The sequence below is a fragment of the Pagrus major genome, chromosome 15 (assembly GCF_040436345.1).
Source record: "Pagrus major chromosome 15, Pma_NU_1.0".
NCBI classification, from domain to species: domain Eukaryota; kingdom Metazoa; phylum Chordata; class Actinopteri; order Spariformes; family Sparidae; genus Pagrus; species Pagrus major.
This window is the reverse complement of record NC_133229.1, coordinates 4,773,713-4,789,908: the sequence shown is the minus strand read 5'-3', so window position 1 is coordinate 4,789,908 and position 16,196 is coordinate 4,773,713. Positions and strand designations below refer to the sequence as shown.

Sequence of the window (16,196 nt, the reverse complement as noted above, 5' to 3'; positions counted from 1 at the left end):
TTATTCTATGTTTCAACAAAACTAAGAGTGGCGGCTCTGTAAAGTTGTACAGGACAAGTAATGGGAAAAAAGTTTTCACCCAGATCCATCTGCTACTTACACACCACACACAGCACCATGGATTTATCAATAGCACTGTTATGCTACTAATGTTTCAGAGCCATGGTTGAGGGCAAAGAGTTTGACTTACAAAAAACCTCAGCTGGATAAAGAATCAATGAGTCAGGCAGACTAGACTAACATATTCAACGAAACAACCCCTCTGCCCCTACTAGAGATGTTAATAATTTATCATTAATCGATTTATCGCTGTTTAGAATTTAAAGCAACATTTTGCCTGAAAATAACAGCTTCAGAACCATGTTGATGGTACAGTATCTTGTAACAGGGTGAATGGTGTCTCTGTCACTTGTGTCTGCACTATGTAACTTCAGTGAGAGGGTAGGATCACAGCGTTACATACATGTTTACTTCAAGATACAAGTTTTCAACACATAACATTGTTATGATGTGATGAGTTTTGTTTGTAGTTAGCAGCTACATTACATCTGACAAATTGTTACAGACCTGGGATTTAACCAATAATCAGAGATGGGCCCAAAAAGTTATTGTTACAAAGTACAAATACTTGCTTATCTTATATACTGTATTATAATAAAAATACAAGATATTGGTATGAGAAAATGTATTTAATTTAAATACAGGTAATTTGTAACAAAAGAAAAATACAAAAAGACATTCTATACAAAGGGATATTATTACATTTTAGTCATTTAGTTGCCTCAATATGGGTTGGATTTTGTCGGGCCAGTTGTTGAATAGCAACAGATGTGAGCTTAGCAATTAAAATGAAGTCATTATTTTGTATTATTTAATTTATCATTCCAGTAAATTGGTTCTTACTTTATTTATTTACTGTCTTCTTAAGGTCGCAATATTTAAGAATTTCAGTTGAAAATATTGGAAAAATTAACTAAAATTAACAACCAAATGTGAATGAATAGCACTTTTGACATTATGATTTCTATTTATGGTGCTGAAAAGATATCTACTGAAGCTAGCATGCTAACCAGCTAGCTTTTAGCCCATTTCAGTCCAAAGTCCCTGTGCTAGCATTTTAGTGTAAACACTAATTCCCTTGGCCACTGATTTCCCAGTCAGAAATGCTAGATGCACGGTTAACTGAGCTAAACAGCTAAGGGCAACTACAGTTAGCAGCAGTTAGCACTTAATCTGGTGGTATGATGTCCCCCATTTTTTTGAGTATGAGTTTGTGGTAGGTGGTATATTCTTACATATTGCACTTTTAACTCCTAATGCAGCCCACTCTGATTTTGCATCAAACATCAAGTCAGTGGTTCTCAGACAGTTTTCTAATGGAAAAATGCCAACATATGTCATATATTATTAATAACCGATAATCAATTGTTAAGTCAGCCAATATCAGTTTAAGAAATTGCTTAAAATCTGAATTCCTAGCCCCTACACTCTCTGATATTAAGGGATGAAGAGGGGGTATGGCAGATAAACAAGCTGGATGCATTTTGGTCATTTTGCTAACAAGAGTTGTGGCATCTCATTCTCTGTCAATGTGTCAACTGTTGATGATAGTACTAATTGAAAAGTCAGGGGATCGCCAAAGTTGTTACAATTCATCCTCTTGGAACTGTGAACATCTGTGCAGTTGCATTGCATACATTAGCAATCCATCCAATAGTTGTCTCAAAGGTTCAGTCTGGAACAAAGTGTTGGACTGACCGATAAGTCCTCCCTAGTGTGGCTAAAAATCGACACATTATTGTATAAGTCTTCTGTTTATAGCCTGTGGCTGCTCTTACTCCCGTGAGGAGCTAACAAAAGCTTCATCATCTGCAGATTAGTGTGTTGTTGATGGCAAAATCTTTTGCCAAGTTTACCCTGTGTTTGCAGTGTTATAGTATGATTATTATTATTGTAGGACTGAGGACTGACACTGTAGGTAACTGTAATCAACAGTTTTCAGATCTTTATAAATATGTATATGTATAATAAATAAACAGGCTCCCTCCCAGTCCCTCTATCTGTAACAACTAAAAAACATTACAGTAGTTTCACCAAACATTTAGGATGGAGCTATTGTGCTGACAGATTCTACTTTTTGTATAATGGGATGATTTGTTTTTATAACCCCAAACTAGGAATTATGTATGAGTCTAATCGTGCACGCTGCTGAGTTTGCTGCAGCATATTAAAGCAGAAGTCGACCGCCTCATGCAAAATTAACTGTAGCTTAACACCTCTGTTAACACATTTCCTGGGGAAAACCCTGCTTAGCTCAGTCTGTAATGCCTCCCAACTTCCTAATTTAAGTAATAATACATTTACATTCAATTTACCTGGATGGTTCGCTGCTTACCCATACACAGTCTGTGTGGTCTTCTGAGAAATGTACAGATGTCGTCTTCAAATGCCAGTTCTTTCATGGACAGGAAGTTTTTTAACAGTTTAGCATTTGAACTTTTTCTTTTGTTCCCCATTAATATAGTTTACTCATGCATGACTACTGTTCTACAATTGTCTTTTTTAGCCAGTTATAAAAGAAAAGCTGTGAACGCTTTATGCATCATGATAGATCCTCGCTCACTGATACATAGCTGCTAAATTAGGCTGTTTCTCTGCATCAACCTGTTATCTATTCAGGCTTAAAAACTGTCTTTTCATCCTAGTTTCCCCGGGGTCAGAGATACTTCTTACAATCGATTTTTGTTTGTTTAGTCAACCTATTTTTAAAAGTTTTCTGGTTACATAATCCAAATGTATTATTATGTTTAAGTGTTTTGTTTTTTTTGTTTTTTTAAACATGAATACTTATTTTTAAAGAACAGTGAATAAAAGTGGTATTTATTATGGTCTTTGTTCTTCCAGACATCCACTACCACTGTGAACATTGTCGTCACTGATGTCAACGATAACGACCCTGAGTTTGACCTCGACATACCCACTAATTTCACAGTCCGAGAAGAAGAGGCCAACTTGTTTGTAGGACAAGTCACGGTAAGTGTGATGTTTAATATGACAGGTGTTGCTGTGGTTCTTTTGAAATTAGTAACCCTAATATCCCTTGTTTATAGTAGATCACATGTGTTCTTTCTGTTGTTGAATGTACTAAATGTTCCTCAGTTCTCATTTTTGCTGTCCATTAAAAAATGTCCTTGCATTTTCCAACACAGTTCCATGTTGTTGGACAGATTTGTCCATTAGCGCTGCATTCCCATTGACTGGCTTTGTTCAGCACCACTGCGCAGCCAGATTTTTCTAATTACTGTAGATTAATTGGCCTGATGTTTGTCAGTGGATTAATCATGGAATAATGAGAAGCGTACAAAGATGGCAGATGAGGCAATGAAATCCAAGACTCTTGTTTTTATATTGCTTCCATTTTTCTTTCAAATTTACTTGCTAATTTGAAGTATGATAGCTCCCCCAAATCCCCATTTCCTTCAAGCTCAATGTTTTGAAACTCAGAACAGTTAATAATAAAGTTTCAAAACAGTTATCTTGTGAGGCAGATGGATTCACAAGAGCTTGTGGCCAAAAGCACAGGTGTCGAACCAAACAGTGTCCTTTAGGAACTACTGGCAGCTACATCATGGTTTAGATGTGACGACCAGCAAGAGAAGAAGACCGTTCGTTTCACGGTTGGTGGCTCCTCAAGAAGTTAGCATACATGCTGCTAGCATCAGTTACATCAGAACTGGAGAGTTTATTTCATTGAAAGAATAGCAAAGGACGGCACTGAAGGCTTTGATCGATGGAAAATATGTGTGTGTGTGTATTTTTATATTATAGTGGCTCGTTTCCAGATGGTTCAAAACTGTGAACAAGAGACATTTGGGGGGTTTATACTGGGTTTGGGCAATATAATTGAGGTCAAACTGTATCTTTATGTTATAAAAAGAGTTTGGTCTGAGTGTGTAAGTTGTCTCAGCCACCGCTCTCTGATGCAGGTTCACAAATCTGCAAAGTAAAATGGAATAATTATGGTTCACAGTGAGATAATGAAGAAATAACTTTCATAATGAATGAATGTAATTAGTTTGATGATGAGTTATCCAATCTAATGAACATGTGCAGTAGATTGGGTATTTCTTGTGTTAATGAGTTGCACTGTTGTGCTGTTTGACATATCAATATATCTTGGACAAGATATACCTCTACATACTGGTTAGTAGTTTCACTATACTCTCTTTGCCTTTATGTAGGTGAACTATCTGCATCTCCACTTGGATACAAAAGTGTTTGTGGCTTTAAACTTTTAGATATTATCAACTTTCTAAATATTTTTTTGTGATAACTACAGTAAATCAGCAAGTACACTGTGATAAGAGTGTTTGTTTCTGTGCCGTTTCATTTCCTCGTCATGTCCTTTGTAATTGCTATTGCAAACAAAAAGATTACCAAGGGTAAACAGGCTCTCATATCAGTCACATTTGTCACCTTCCAGGATATATAGTTTTAACATTAGGAATCCCATTACGTTTTCAAGGGGTAATAAAATGGACCACCAGAAGATGTTGCGAGTTTATGAACTGTGAAATAAGACAAAAGGGCATCTGAAGGGAGCTCGGTGTTTGCATGAGGTAAAGCCACCTCCAGTCGCACTCCCAAGTGTTTCTCACAAATGCAGCAAGAAGCTAGATTGGGGCTTAGCCCATCCCACCATCTCTCTCTCTCTCTCTCTCTCTCTCTCTCTCTCTCTCTCTCTCTCTCTCTCTCTCTCTCTCACTCTCTCTCTCACAGCTGGCTCATTGCCATCTTGAGCTGAGGCTCGCCTTTCTGACTCAAAGAAAAGTACATCAGCTCTACACAATCCTGCTCTCCGTGCACATGCACATAGAAAGGCTACAGCTAAGCCTGTTGTAGCTGATCAAGAAGGGATGGAGGCCTTTTTTTTTCTTTTTGCAATGCAGCACTGTTTCATAAAATCTTAGGAAATAGCCACAATCAAGCATATTGTCAGCGAGGGATGTAGCAGTATATCAGTTTCACAGTAAACCATGTAAAGTATGACATTCAATGGCTATCATACTGTGTCCTTTTTCTTATCTTCCGCATTGAAGACCATATTAATATTATATCAAGTTTCATGTCTTTCATGACATTATATTTTGTGAATTTATAATTAAATGTTTGTTTTAATTCCTAACTGATAATAATAATTGTGTAATACCCTATGCCATGCTATTTTCTGTGACATGAATCTCATATCATTACAATCCTATTGCAGACACAAATTGGTAAATATGATGATAATCCACTAGATTAGATTATTTGACATACATGAATTCAACAATGGTTATTTTCACTGTATGTCACATTCAAAATGTTGTCAATTTCTGACTGGAGTCACCCTTATTAAACTGACTTTATAATGCTCCATTTAGGCAAAATCCTGCAGGACAGTAAGAGTCCTCACAATAGCTAGACGTAAGACAATCAGATTCACCAAAAGACCGAGCTCTCGTAGACTTACAGTGTCAATGCTCAGAGCAAGTATACAAGTGGATATGATCTCAGTTACAGAAGGAAAAAACAGGCACTATTTGGGTTAAAAATGCCAGTAATGTTTGGAGATATCATGTCGTGAGGAGACTCTGCATCCTCTGATCAAGTTGAGGCTGTTCCGGGTAGTTTTCCAGTGTCTCTGCTGGTAATGTTTTGCAGCCAAAAGTGTTATAAAATAGTTGTTGTTGCTATCCTGCTGCTCAACTATAATCAGTGTGCTGCTAACTAAGTTCTGAATCTGAGAGTATCTTTGAAAGAAGCTCTGGACTTTAGTTGAGCGACTTCTGGTTTCCTTCAGCCTGGCTTGTACCTGTAACTGTGCTCGTAACTAGCTTTTCACAGTATGCCATGAAGAATGCAGGAAGACGCCATGGTAATGCTTCATGAACGGGGACATTTAATTTATAGGCAGGTATACCGTGTATCTGCAAGCCAAATTGCCCATTTTTTCCCTAGGATGGTGAAGCCATGACCTACACTACGCTGCCTCTAATTGGCTAGTACTCGCTGGAGGCTAATAGCATAGCTATTAGGCTAATAGCATGTACTTTTCATAAAACCTTCATCCCTTGCTGGGTGGACTGTTGCTGGGTTCTGTCATCCAGCCTTTCCAAGAAACAGAAAACAATTCACTGCATTAAGAATGCTCCTAAACTAGGACAACTGAGAACATAATGCCTATTATTAAATCATTACATTGGCTTCCAAGAAGTCTTAAATAAGATCTTAAAAAAGATAAGTGCCTCTTTTATGTGAAGCGCGAATGTTTATGCCATAAATGCATCATGTGGCAGTGCTATGAGTCAGAAACATACGCTGTGAATCTTTATTTATAGCTTAAAAACAACACACAGATTAAAATCCACTTGATGGTATTAAACTTTCCACAACTTCAGCCACTTTTAAATCAAAATAAAAACTTTATTCCTCTGCTTTTATGAGATTACTTTATTGAAGCGGTTATCCATCTATAACTGTACAAATCATTTCGTCTAAAATTAAATTTATCTTGACTTCATTTTATTCAATTATGATGTAATTTTCTTTTCATTGTCATTTTAAATTGTTTTGATGGATTTTTATGCCTCCGTGAAGCCTCAGTTGAAACGTGCGATATGAAAGTATGTCTCAGTTAAGTGAATCAGAAAGACTTCTACTTAAACACAGACACTTTAACGTTGTGGAAGATGAGCAAAGTTATCACAGGCAAGTGTAAATATAGCGACACACACACATGAAACCAGTCACAATGCTGTTAAATTGCAACCCACTGTGTCTGTGTCCATCTGCAGCCTGTTTTCTCATCCTTTACAGCTTCTTTCTGGTTTGTTTTCTTCACTTAATCCTTCCAGATGTTTCCCTCATTCTTCATGCTTGGACCACATTTTAAGAGATCATGCTCATTGCACTGTAGTTAGGGAGACCATGCCCCCCTCAAAGTAGGAAAACACTTGGGCTGTTACATAAATAATTGTTAAGTGTAGGTGTAATAGGTTTTCTGTTGATTTTGGGCAGGGTGCAATGGAGATAGACTACTCCTAATCTGTTCTCAACTCTTAGTTTAATAAATTACCACATTTAAATAATAAAGGATCTGGAATTTAGATTTTAAGTGCCAATAACTGTATGAAATATAAATGTCTAATGCCCCTTTCTCACATTTTTATTTCATCAAAAAGGATACAATATATAAATGAAGAGAAAGAAACTTTAGGTCTTATTTGTTTTAAACAGATTCTGCAATCTGATGTTGCAACAAAGAAGGAAGAACAGTTCATTAACCAATAATAGAGTTCATCTAAGGTGAAAACAAAAGGAGTGAGATGCTGCTGCTCAGATCTGTCGATTCATACACTGGGGGGACTCGCCTGACATTTACAGCTGTCTAAAGAGAAAATAAGAGAATCAAAAAGTTGTGGAGCCAGGGGACCATCACTTAACGTACACCACCTCAGTATTTCTCAGTGTTTCATCACCCATCCTGATAGGCTGACAAATGTTCTGTAACTGTGATGTGGATTTTCTGTCAGAGATTAGTGTGCAGGTGCATTACAAGCTGGTTTTGTTGAGCAAATGTACCTTTCAGAGCTGTTGCGTACATCATACTGTCACATGACGCTCTCAATCAATGTTCAGTGACACATGAGGGAATGGATGAGATAAAGACAGCCTGATATAAGCTACATTTTGTGTTTACTCAATAATTTCACATCTATGTGATGTGTTACTATAAAATCAGTTAATCTTCTCCTGTAGCGCCTTGAATTCACCTGCAGAGGAGTAATAATGCAGCTAAGCACAAGGCTCCAGGCAATTGCCAGCGGTGAAGATGACTGCAGTGCAAATGCGCAATGCCAATAAGTAGCTTAATGCGAGCCCTGAAGCGTTTTGGATTATCTTTACAGTAATTGGAACTGGTTCACACCTGTTCTTATTTTACACTCACTTACATAGACAGGAGACAATTTACTAGGTTATCACAATTGACAACATTGCTGGTTGTGCTAATATAATCATTTGTTCTGTGACTGACAAATCCGACACCATACAAGCCCATTTTGTTTGCTCACAGCAGGGAGCCAGAATCAGAACATGCAGATGACCGCGGGTAAATCGATTAGCATCCTGTCAGACTCATTGAGGAAGCATCATGTACAATTGTTGCTAATTGGGGAGGCAGTTGAACATAATGCTGTTTATGTTTTTGCCAAGCAGATTCCATGATAAAGTGAGTTTGATCCTGCGCCCAAGTGAAGACATTTGCTTGCATCGCCACGCATCATTTCACTTGTTGAACACACATAGTTATTTACCTTTTTGTTTTTGCTTAGGGAGGCTGTCATAAGTGCTTACTTAGGTGTAGTAAAGTATAAGTGGGCAATTTAAGGTTTCAGCATTATCTATTCACGGCAAGGTGAAAATGCTCTTATTGTAAATGCAAAAAGCAAATAAACACTCAGCCGAGGCGGGCAGCACATAAAGGAGACACATGTCTCAGGTGCTATTTGTTAGAGGTCTGCATGGACTTGTTGTTTTAAGACAGCAGCCACCTGCTCAAGCTGCTTTTTGTGCTGCGACCACCTGCAGGATGTTTCATTGCTCCCTCCATCGATGTTCTGAGCCCGTCCACCAGCTCACAATCTAAAGTCTGTGCCGGTGATCATCAAAAGAGTCATGATTGAAAAACTCTTTCAAGCTTCCCATACATGCTGTTAGTGTGAAGAAGACAAGAGCTATGATTTATTCGCCAATGCCAAAATGTCCGAAAAGGTAATGATTTGGGTGAGGCTTTACAGTCGCCACCAGGGACAGGCTTTACAACATGACCCCCCCATGTATATCACGTCTGCCAACATCTGCTACAGGTCATGTGGAAACTGTGGATTAGTCTTCCCTAGAGCCTGACCGATGTATCGGTTGGCAGATATTACCAGCTGTTTTTGCCTTAAAGAGATCGGTATCAGCATCAATGTCGCCTGATACAAGGGACCTTTTTTTAATTTTTATAATGCAGATAAAGATGCATTGAATAAATTAAAATCATTACACTCACAGTGGATTTTACTGTTTCAGGGCACTGATTAGGACTGGGTATAGAACTTTGATACTTTTGTGGCACCCACCAAATTGCCTCGATACTATCGAGCTTTGAAAAATGTCTTGTCATCCCATGGCAAATTTTAATACCTAAGGAGTTAATCTCATCAGCATTAGTCAGCCACAATAAGCATGCAGCATGCTTATTGTGCCAAGATCTTATAGTGCTGGTGATTGGCTGTCTCAAGGCATGCAGGAAAAACACTAGGTTACGCCCAGAGACGTGTATGTGTAATGTAATCTTTTATTAAAATTGATTTCATAAATTCAGTATCGAAAAAAACATCATTCAGAAACTGGTATGGAAGTCAAGGTACTGGTATCTCATTTTTTTAACGCTAGTCAGCCTTAACACTGATGTCATTTTAGACAAAGTTAATGTTTAAAACATAAAATATCCTGCCTCCATTACATATCTTTGTCACGTGTATGATAACCAAATCTAAGTTATCCTTGCAAAAAATTCAGCCAATATATCAATATTGGACTTTTTAAATTCCTAATGTCGGTATCTGTATCATCCACAAAAATTAAGCATCTGTCAGGCTGTAGTCTGCCCTGCACAGATCTCTAGTACACATACAGAAATATGCAAATGTGATGTTATTGGCTGTGAATTGGATTACACCTCACACAAGGCAAGGAGTAGCGAGAATGTTTGTTATGCAATCACTGCAGAGAAGTTCTGATCCGTACCCACATATTGACATGATGTGCTTTCGTCTGTTTTGCTAAGGCTTAATGCTGAGGTCCAATTTTTAGCCTTGGCTTTGAATATTTGTCAGGCACTGTAGAACAAATTGGGAGCAGCTTTTAGCAACTAAATGTGTGTGTCGTCCCCCCTCTTCCACAGTTCCTTATAGAGCCCTTTTTTCCCCTCTTTGTGCTGCCTTGTCCTTATTTGCATTGAGGCTGAGAAATTATTGCCAAACAGACAGATGAAATGTGGCTTGATCTCCTTCTGTCTCTTTTTCTTCTCTCCCAACTTTCTTCTCTCTGTCTCTCTGTCTCAATTTGAACACAAACATATCACCACACAGGAGACTGTTGGGCTAGGAACACAAACACACATGTACAAAGGGATGATAATGACCTGTCATATCCACACAGGAATTAAAATGCATAAAGCAGCAAACTTATTTTAGCCCTGCGGGATCGTTCCAGCCTCACAGAATAGTACCAATCTGCCTCTCCTAAGCTGTAACCGTTTCTTTTTTCTTTCAGTTTTTATTTAAAGAATCACACGTACACTATTGAAAGGTGATGGAAGATTCAAGAATTTGCATGAAAAAGAGTTGCAGGCTTTTTAACTCACAAATGATAACTTACGAGTCTTTGACAAAGACTCTAATCTCAATATGAAGAATCGGGAATCTCAAACATATGAGCGTCATTACAGCTCTGCTGCAGTGCTTTTGTACCTGAAGCCTCTTTAAATATGTAAGGCGTTAGGAATGTAGCCAGGCTTTAATGGATCATGTAATGGATCACATCAAACTCACAACAGCTGCTGTTTGCCTAAAGGAAAATACCTCTGCATTTCAGGTCTAACATCTGTGAGTCTGTGAATATTTATCTCTCTCTGCTGTTATTGACATATGTAAATGGCTTCTAAGTGGTTCCCACAGGTTGTCGGTTTACTTCAGCAGCACCAGGATTGAGAGGGCGTTAGTTGTTGACTTTGTATCGACATTTCATTTAGCAGGCCCACTGACAGTTTTTTTTTTTTCTCAGCATACAACATCTCTCCGTCCAGTGTAAGATAATGGCATTTGTGGCATTAGCCATTTATTATTCTTCCATCTTTTCATCTTGGCACAGATCACTATACAAACAAGTGCAGATATGCTGGTGCAGTGAATTATTGTCACCGCAGTTGCTTTAGGAGCTTGGCAGCATTTGATGGTGATTGTTTGAAACCTACATCAGCAGAAAAAGTGTCAAATATCTGATCGTCCAAACAAAAGACTTTGGGGGGGGGTTAATGAAGATGGGCGGACTGCCCAGATATTATTGCACATGAAAGAAAGGGAAACAAAGATTGTATTAATATTCCCCTAATGGAGATTATTTTCTGTCTCCACAGGCCACAGATCCAGATGCAGGGGCGAATGGTGAGGTCCGCTACCGGATTGTAAATCATCCTGACTTGTTTATAATCAGTGCTAACGGCAGCATCTACACAAGAGTGCCTCTTGACCGGGAGCTAAGGAGCCAATATGACCTGGTGGTAGAGGCATCAGATGGGGCAGTGGATCCACGACGGACCATGTTGACCCTCTCAGTCCAGGTGATGGATATCGATGACAATAGCCCGGTCTTCTCCCAGGAAACTTACTTGGTGAACGTACCTGAGAACAGCCCCGTGGGAACTCTGGTCCTAAAGCTAAGCGTAAGTACTTATATGCATGTGTTTATTGGTTGTTTTCTCCTTCTCTCCATCCCTATATGTGTCCCGTCTCCCTTTATTTAATGCAGCAGGGGTACTTGACACAAGAGTTGTAGCAACAGGCTTTTAGCATCTTTTAACTTCAAGTGCAGGCAATTTAGTGTTTAAACTGTCAAATGCTTCCAGACGGAAACATTTGTACAGACAGAAACATATACGGCGTTATATTCACAGCAGAAAGAAACATTTTTTTCTCATGACAGCTCTTACAGAATGAGACTTAACGCTAGATGTTTGAAGTTTTAATCGGGCTTTAGTGGTCGTGGCAAACATTAATGCAATGAAAAACTTTTCAACTTGGTGGAATCTGTCTTTGGGTAGATTCAATGCCGTCACACATCCACGCATGTGTCTGCACTGAAGTGAAGTATAAGGAAACCATGCAGGGCAAACCCCAGAGTGGATGGGCGAGTTATTGCTGGCATATTGTGAGTGACAGCTCCCACAGAGGGGGAAAGCAAGTGGGGAAGGTGAGAAGCAGGGAGGTGAGGGGTTGAGGGTGAGGGCTGTGAGTGACAGTGGCACTGTGACACCATTAATCTCCCACACAACGTCAGCTCAACCTGAAACGAACAGAGGTGGCTGGCAGAACACCAGAAAAAACACCACCAAGAGCAAAAGTGAGATAGACTGAGAAAAGGAAGTAACTGAGTTGGGTGGCTTGAAACCGGCTTGAAACCTTCTGCTAACATCTTTTGTCACGTGTAACGGCTTTTGTCTTAAATGTAAATGACTACAGTCTGCACGGTTACACCCCGCCTTTCCGAAACCCCGCTGTTCCGAAAATAGACTACCATTCTTCGTTATGGCGGGGTTTCCCATTTTTTCTAAAGACCCCGCTATTCCGAAAAGGCTATTGGGGAACCCCTAACCCTAACCCTATTGGGAAGTAATTGGAACTTGAAAGTCGGATTCAGAACAGCGGTGTTTCGGAGTGGGGGTGTTTCGGAATGGAGGGGTTTCGCAATGGAGGGGTTTCGCAATGGAAGGCCGTCCCCAGTCTGCATTAACTCCTGCATCAACTGACTCTGTAGTTGTCATGGGTGTTTATTGACTCCAGATCTAATCGGCTGTCATGGAAACACAACACCTAGGTGGACATGCTAATTTTCACCCCTTTTCATGTTTCACTTGTATTTTTCCTATTAAAGTTCAGGGAATATGATTCGGTTTTCCTTAGAAATTATTTATCTAGTTGAGTGCGCTCCGACTCCATCTTTACTCAGGTGAATCTCTCAGTCACACTCACCATACTGTCTGCTACGGTGGGGACCTGAGCTGAGCTGAGCTGAGCTGAGCTGAGCAGAGTTTGCCTCCATGGTTAGTTTATAACTAGTTTGTGAAATAAACATTGACTCCACAAGTTTCCATTCAAACCACTTGTCCATGAGTCACGATGTGCTTCGTTGTGTCGGTCATGCTTATCTGTTTGTTATGTTAGCAAGGTAAAGTTAGGCTAACCTAGCTTAACAGTAGTGCAAGCCAGCAGCGGAGAGGGGAGGGGGGACAGTCGTGCTCAGTGAAATGCATTGCTGGCCTGGAAGTAAATGAATAACGTAACATTAACGTCCTTGTGCAGCTGTCAGCTGTCATGTCACTCTTATTTATCATAATTTCACTTTGCCATATAACGTTAACCTTATGACTGAGCACATTAAGGCTATATTCAAAACAGCACCGTTTTTGTTTTGTTTTTAAATTGGATTAATTTATGTTTAGAGTTCCCACTGCAACCAGAGGCATGATAAATGGACTTGCATTTCTATAGCGCTTTTACTGACCACTCAAAGCTGCAAATACACTCTAATTTGATGACAAAGTGGAATATGAGGCTGAAATTTGTAATGGAGGTCAAGTGCTTGTGAGGTTGTGTGTATGTAAATGCATGAACCCAGTTGTGAATAAATCGATATCCCAGGAGTGTGTGTGTGTGTTTCAGCATCCATAATATGTATTTTATCATCGCTTACTGCAAAAGCTGTTGAGCAAAAGAGTTGTGCTTTATACATTGAGGACCAACTTATGCTTTCCTTGGTGGTTTAATTTAATCAGAACCTATAAATGATTGATGTCAGTAACCCCTGCTGCATTGAAACGCAGAATTAAAATAGAAGCATTAATATTCATTGTCTGCAGCCACAATGCTCATATCTCTGCATATGTTTAATTTTTGAAAATATATGTGCCTCTTCCTCTTTCTGCTTCAGCACATGTCCTCTGCTGTCTTTATTGTTCTGTTATTATTTTACCTGTACAACCTTCTCCTTGTCCTTCTCATAGGCGGTGGACTCAGATCTCTTTTCCAATGTCACGTATCGGATCAAGACTGAATCGGCCAGACAGCTGTTTTCTCTGAACCCTCTCACCGGGGAGTTGGCTGTGCTGCAGACCCTGGACTTTGAGGACCTGGCAGCTATGGGCATGGGGGCCTCTTACACTTTCCAGGTGGAAGCCGTCGACCAAGGAGGCATTATGCCCCCGGGGCAAGCTACCGTCACGGTCCGCATCACGGTAAGAGCCCCCGGACAGTCAGTCCGTCTCAACCTCTCAGTGGTCTTTTCTCTTTCCATCTATCCTCATTGTCCCTCAGGAGCTGCAACACTAGCAGCAAATATGTGGTGAGTCATTAGCAGGGTTTTACAATAAGAGATGAGGGACTTATTGTACGGCAGTGCACCTGCATTGCTTTTGTGATATGAAATTCAATGTTGTGCAGCAGCTGAGTACATCTCCTTTTGTAAATCACGTGTTGGTCTCTTGACCTGCTTGTCCTCTTAGCATCAGCAGGACAAAGACACTTTGATGGATAGGTGTTTCTGTCTGCGCACTGTGCTGTCCCAGATCCGAATGACTCATTAGCTTTGTGACAGCAATTATGTTACAACCTTTCAAGAGATTAACAGCTGAATCCCAATGAAAGGATTAGACGCCTTGTGTTGTGATATTCATGTGCGTGTGTGTTTGTGTGTTAATAGGTGTGTGTTTTTGCTCTCTGAGTAATTCTGTGCCTCAAAATCTCCGCATCCACAGTACGAATACAGTCCACCCCTAGTGACTGTCTCAAAGTCGACAGAATTAAGCTGTCTATGTATTACGCTGAATGGGAGGAAGCGCGTAAGCTTATTCAAGCAGGCTCGCCGCATGCTCCGGCAACCTGTAGGGTGAGTATGTTCTCCGATAAGGACATGCTTTGTTGCGGTATTCATGCTTTCGTCCAGGAACTGTGTTTGATAGGATAAAGCATCGCGCTACCACTGATATCAAACTAATGTCTGTTATTTGAAAAGGCAGACATGAATTAGAATGAGCATAATGGATTCACGCTGGCTTCTCGGGGACTAGATATGGAACTGATTCCTTTTTCATATTACACCTCCAGAGGGCTATTTGAGGTTGCTCGTGTTTGATTTCCCCTTGTATTGTTTTGTTGTTGTCTCTTTCGTCTGGTGCCTTGCAGTGATGGATTGACTGTCCTGGATGAGTCTCTCCAACTTCTTCTTCTATTCTTGTACTCCAGATGCCCTGTGTGTGTTTGTCCGCATGGCTCTGTGCATGGATAGAGAAGCAGAACTGTATGTGTGTGTGCACACATCGCACATGCATGTTTCAAGCAAAACACTAATGTGTTTTTGCAACTTGCGGCACGAGGATAAGGCTTGTTCAAAGTAAGAACTGGATCATAGATTTTCTGCTAGGAAACACTAAACCCATGTATAGATCAAAGTGAGGCTGCCCTCCACCACTGAGTTTATAGAACACATACTGTTGCCCATGGCTCAGTCAAAACAGTGGAAAGTAAAGAGAGAAGTCAAAAGAAAGGAAGATCAGGCTCCAGCAGTTACACTACAGAGTTAAGCTATTCCTGAGAGATATGTGAAGGGCTTACTGAGTTTGCATTCTCACAAAGCAAAGCGGGGGTTGCACGGTTAACAAGATTTCATTTCTTCGCAGGCCCATAAAGTGGTAGAGCTCAGCTGTGCATTATTTACAGGGAGGAGGTGATTAAAGGCAGTGGGAGGCATCGAGAGCACGATATCAGTGAATCCCAACAAAACGGTTTCATCCCCAAAAGTGAGAAATGAGGCAGTTACTGTGTAGTTCTAAGCACCAGCATTAGGATTATTGTTATTTATTTGCCATATACCATATCATTTAATTAACCTGTCAGCCCTCTAATACAATTTGATGTAGCAGGAAGTCATCTTTGTGTGGTTTCATGTCTGCATGGTTATTGTTTAATTTAAGTAATTAGAAATACTTATAGCTAAACTCCCAGCTGGAAAAGTCACACTGAAAGCTGTATTTAGGTCAGAGTGAGAGTCTCTTAGAGATCCCCTACACGTGTGTTAAGGCATCTATGACAAATTCTCTGTGGGTCTGACAAAAAAAAGTATACGACATTCAACCACATACTCCTTCTCCCTCATTAAATATTCCAGAATATATGTATATATATATATGTATATATATATATATATATATATATCTATATATATATATATATATATATATATATATATATATACATTTTTATTAATTTCAAAGTTTAACTGCTGCACAAAATGTCTCCTACTTCAATGTAAAATCCATTCTGTGTATGTGTGTA

General features: G+C 39.6%; 1 protein-coding gene across 1 annotated transcript in view; it reads left to right on the top strand.

The window, feature by feature from the left end:
* The window catches only part of LOC141009331 (protocadherin-15-like), a 195,457-nt gene that overhangs the window by 110,733 nt on the left and 68,528 nt on the right, over positions 1 to 16,196 (top strand). The window contains exons 19-21 of the mRNA XM_073481880.1: positions 2,905 to 3,033; positions 11,228 to 11,533; positions 13,871 to 14,101. Of these exons, the coding sequence (XP_073337981.1) occupies positions 2,905 to 3,033; positions 11,228 to 11,533; positions 13,871 to 14,101 (666 nt within the window). The remainder of the gene's footprint in view (positions 1 to 2,904; positions 3,034 to 11,227; positions 11,534 to 13,870; positions 14,102 to 16,196) is intronic.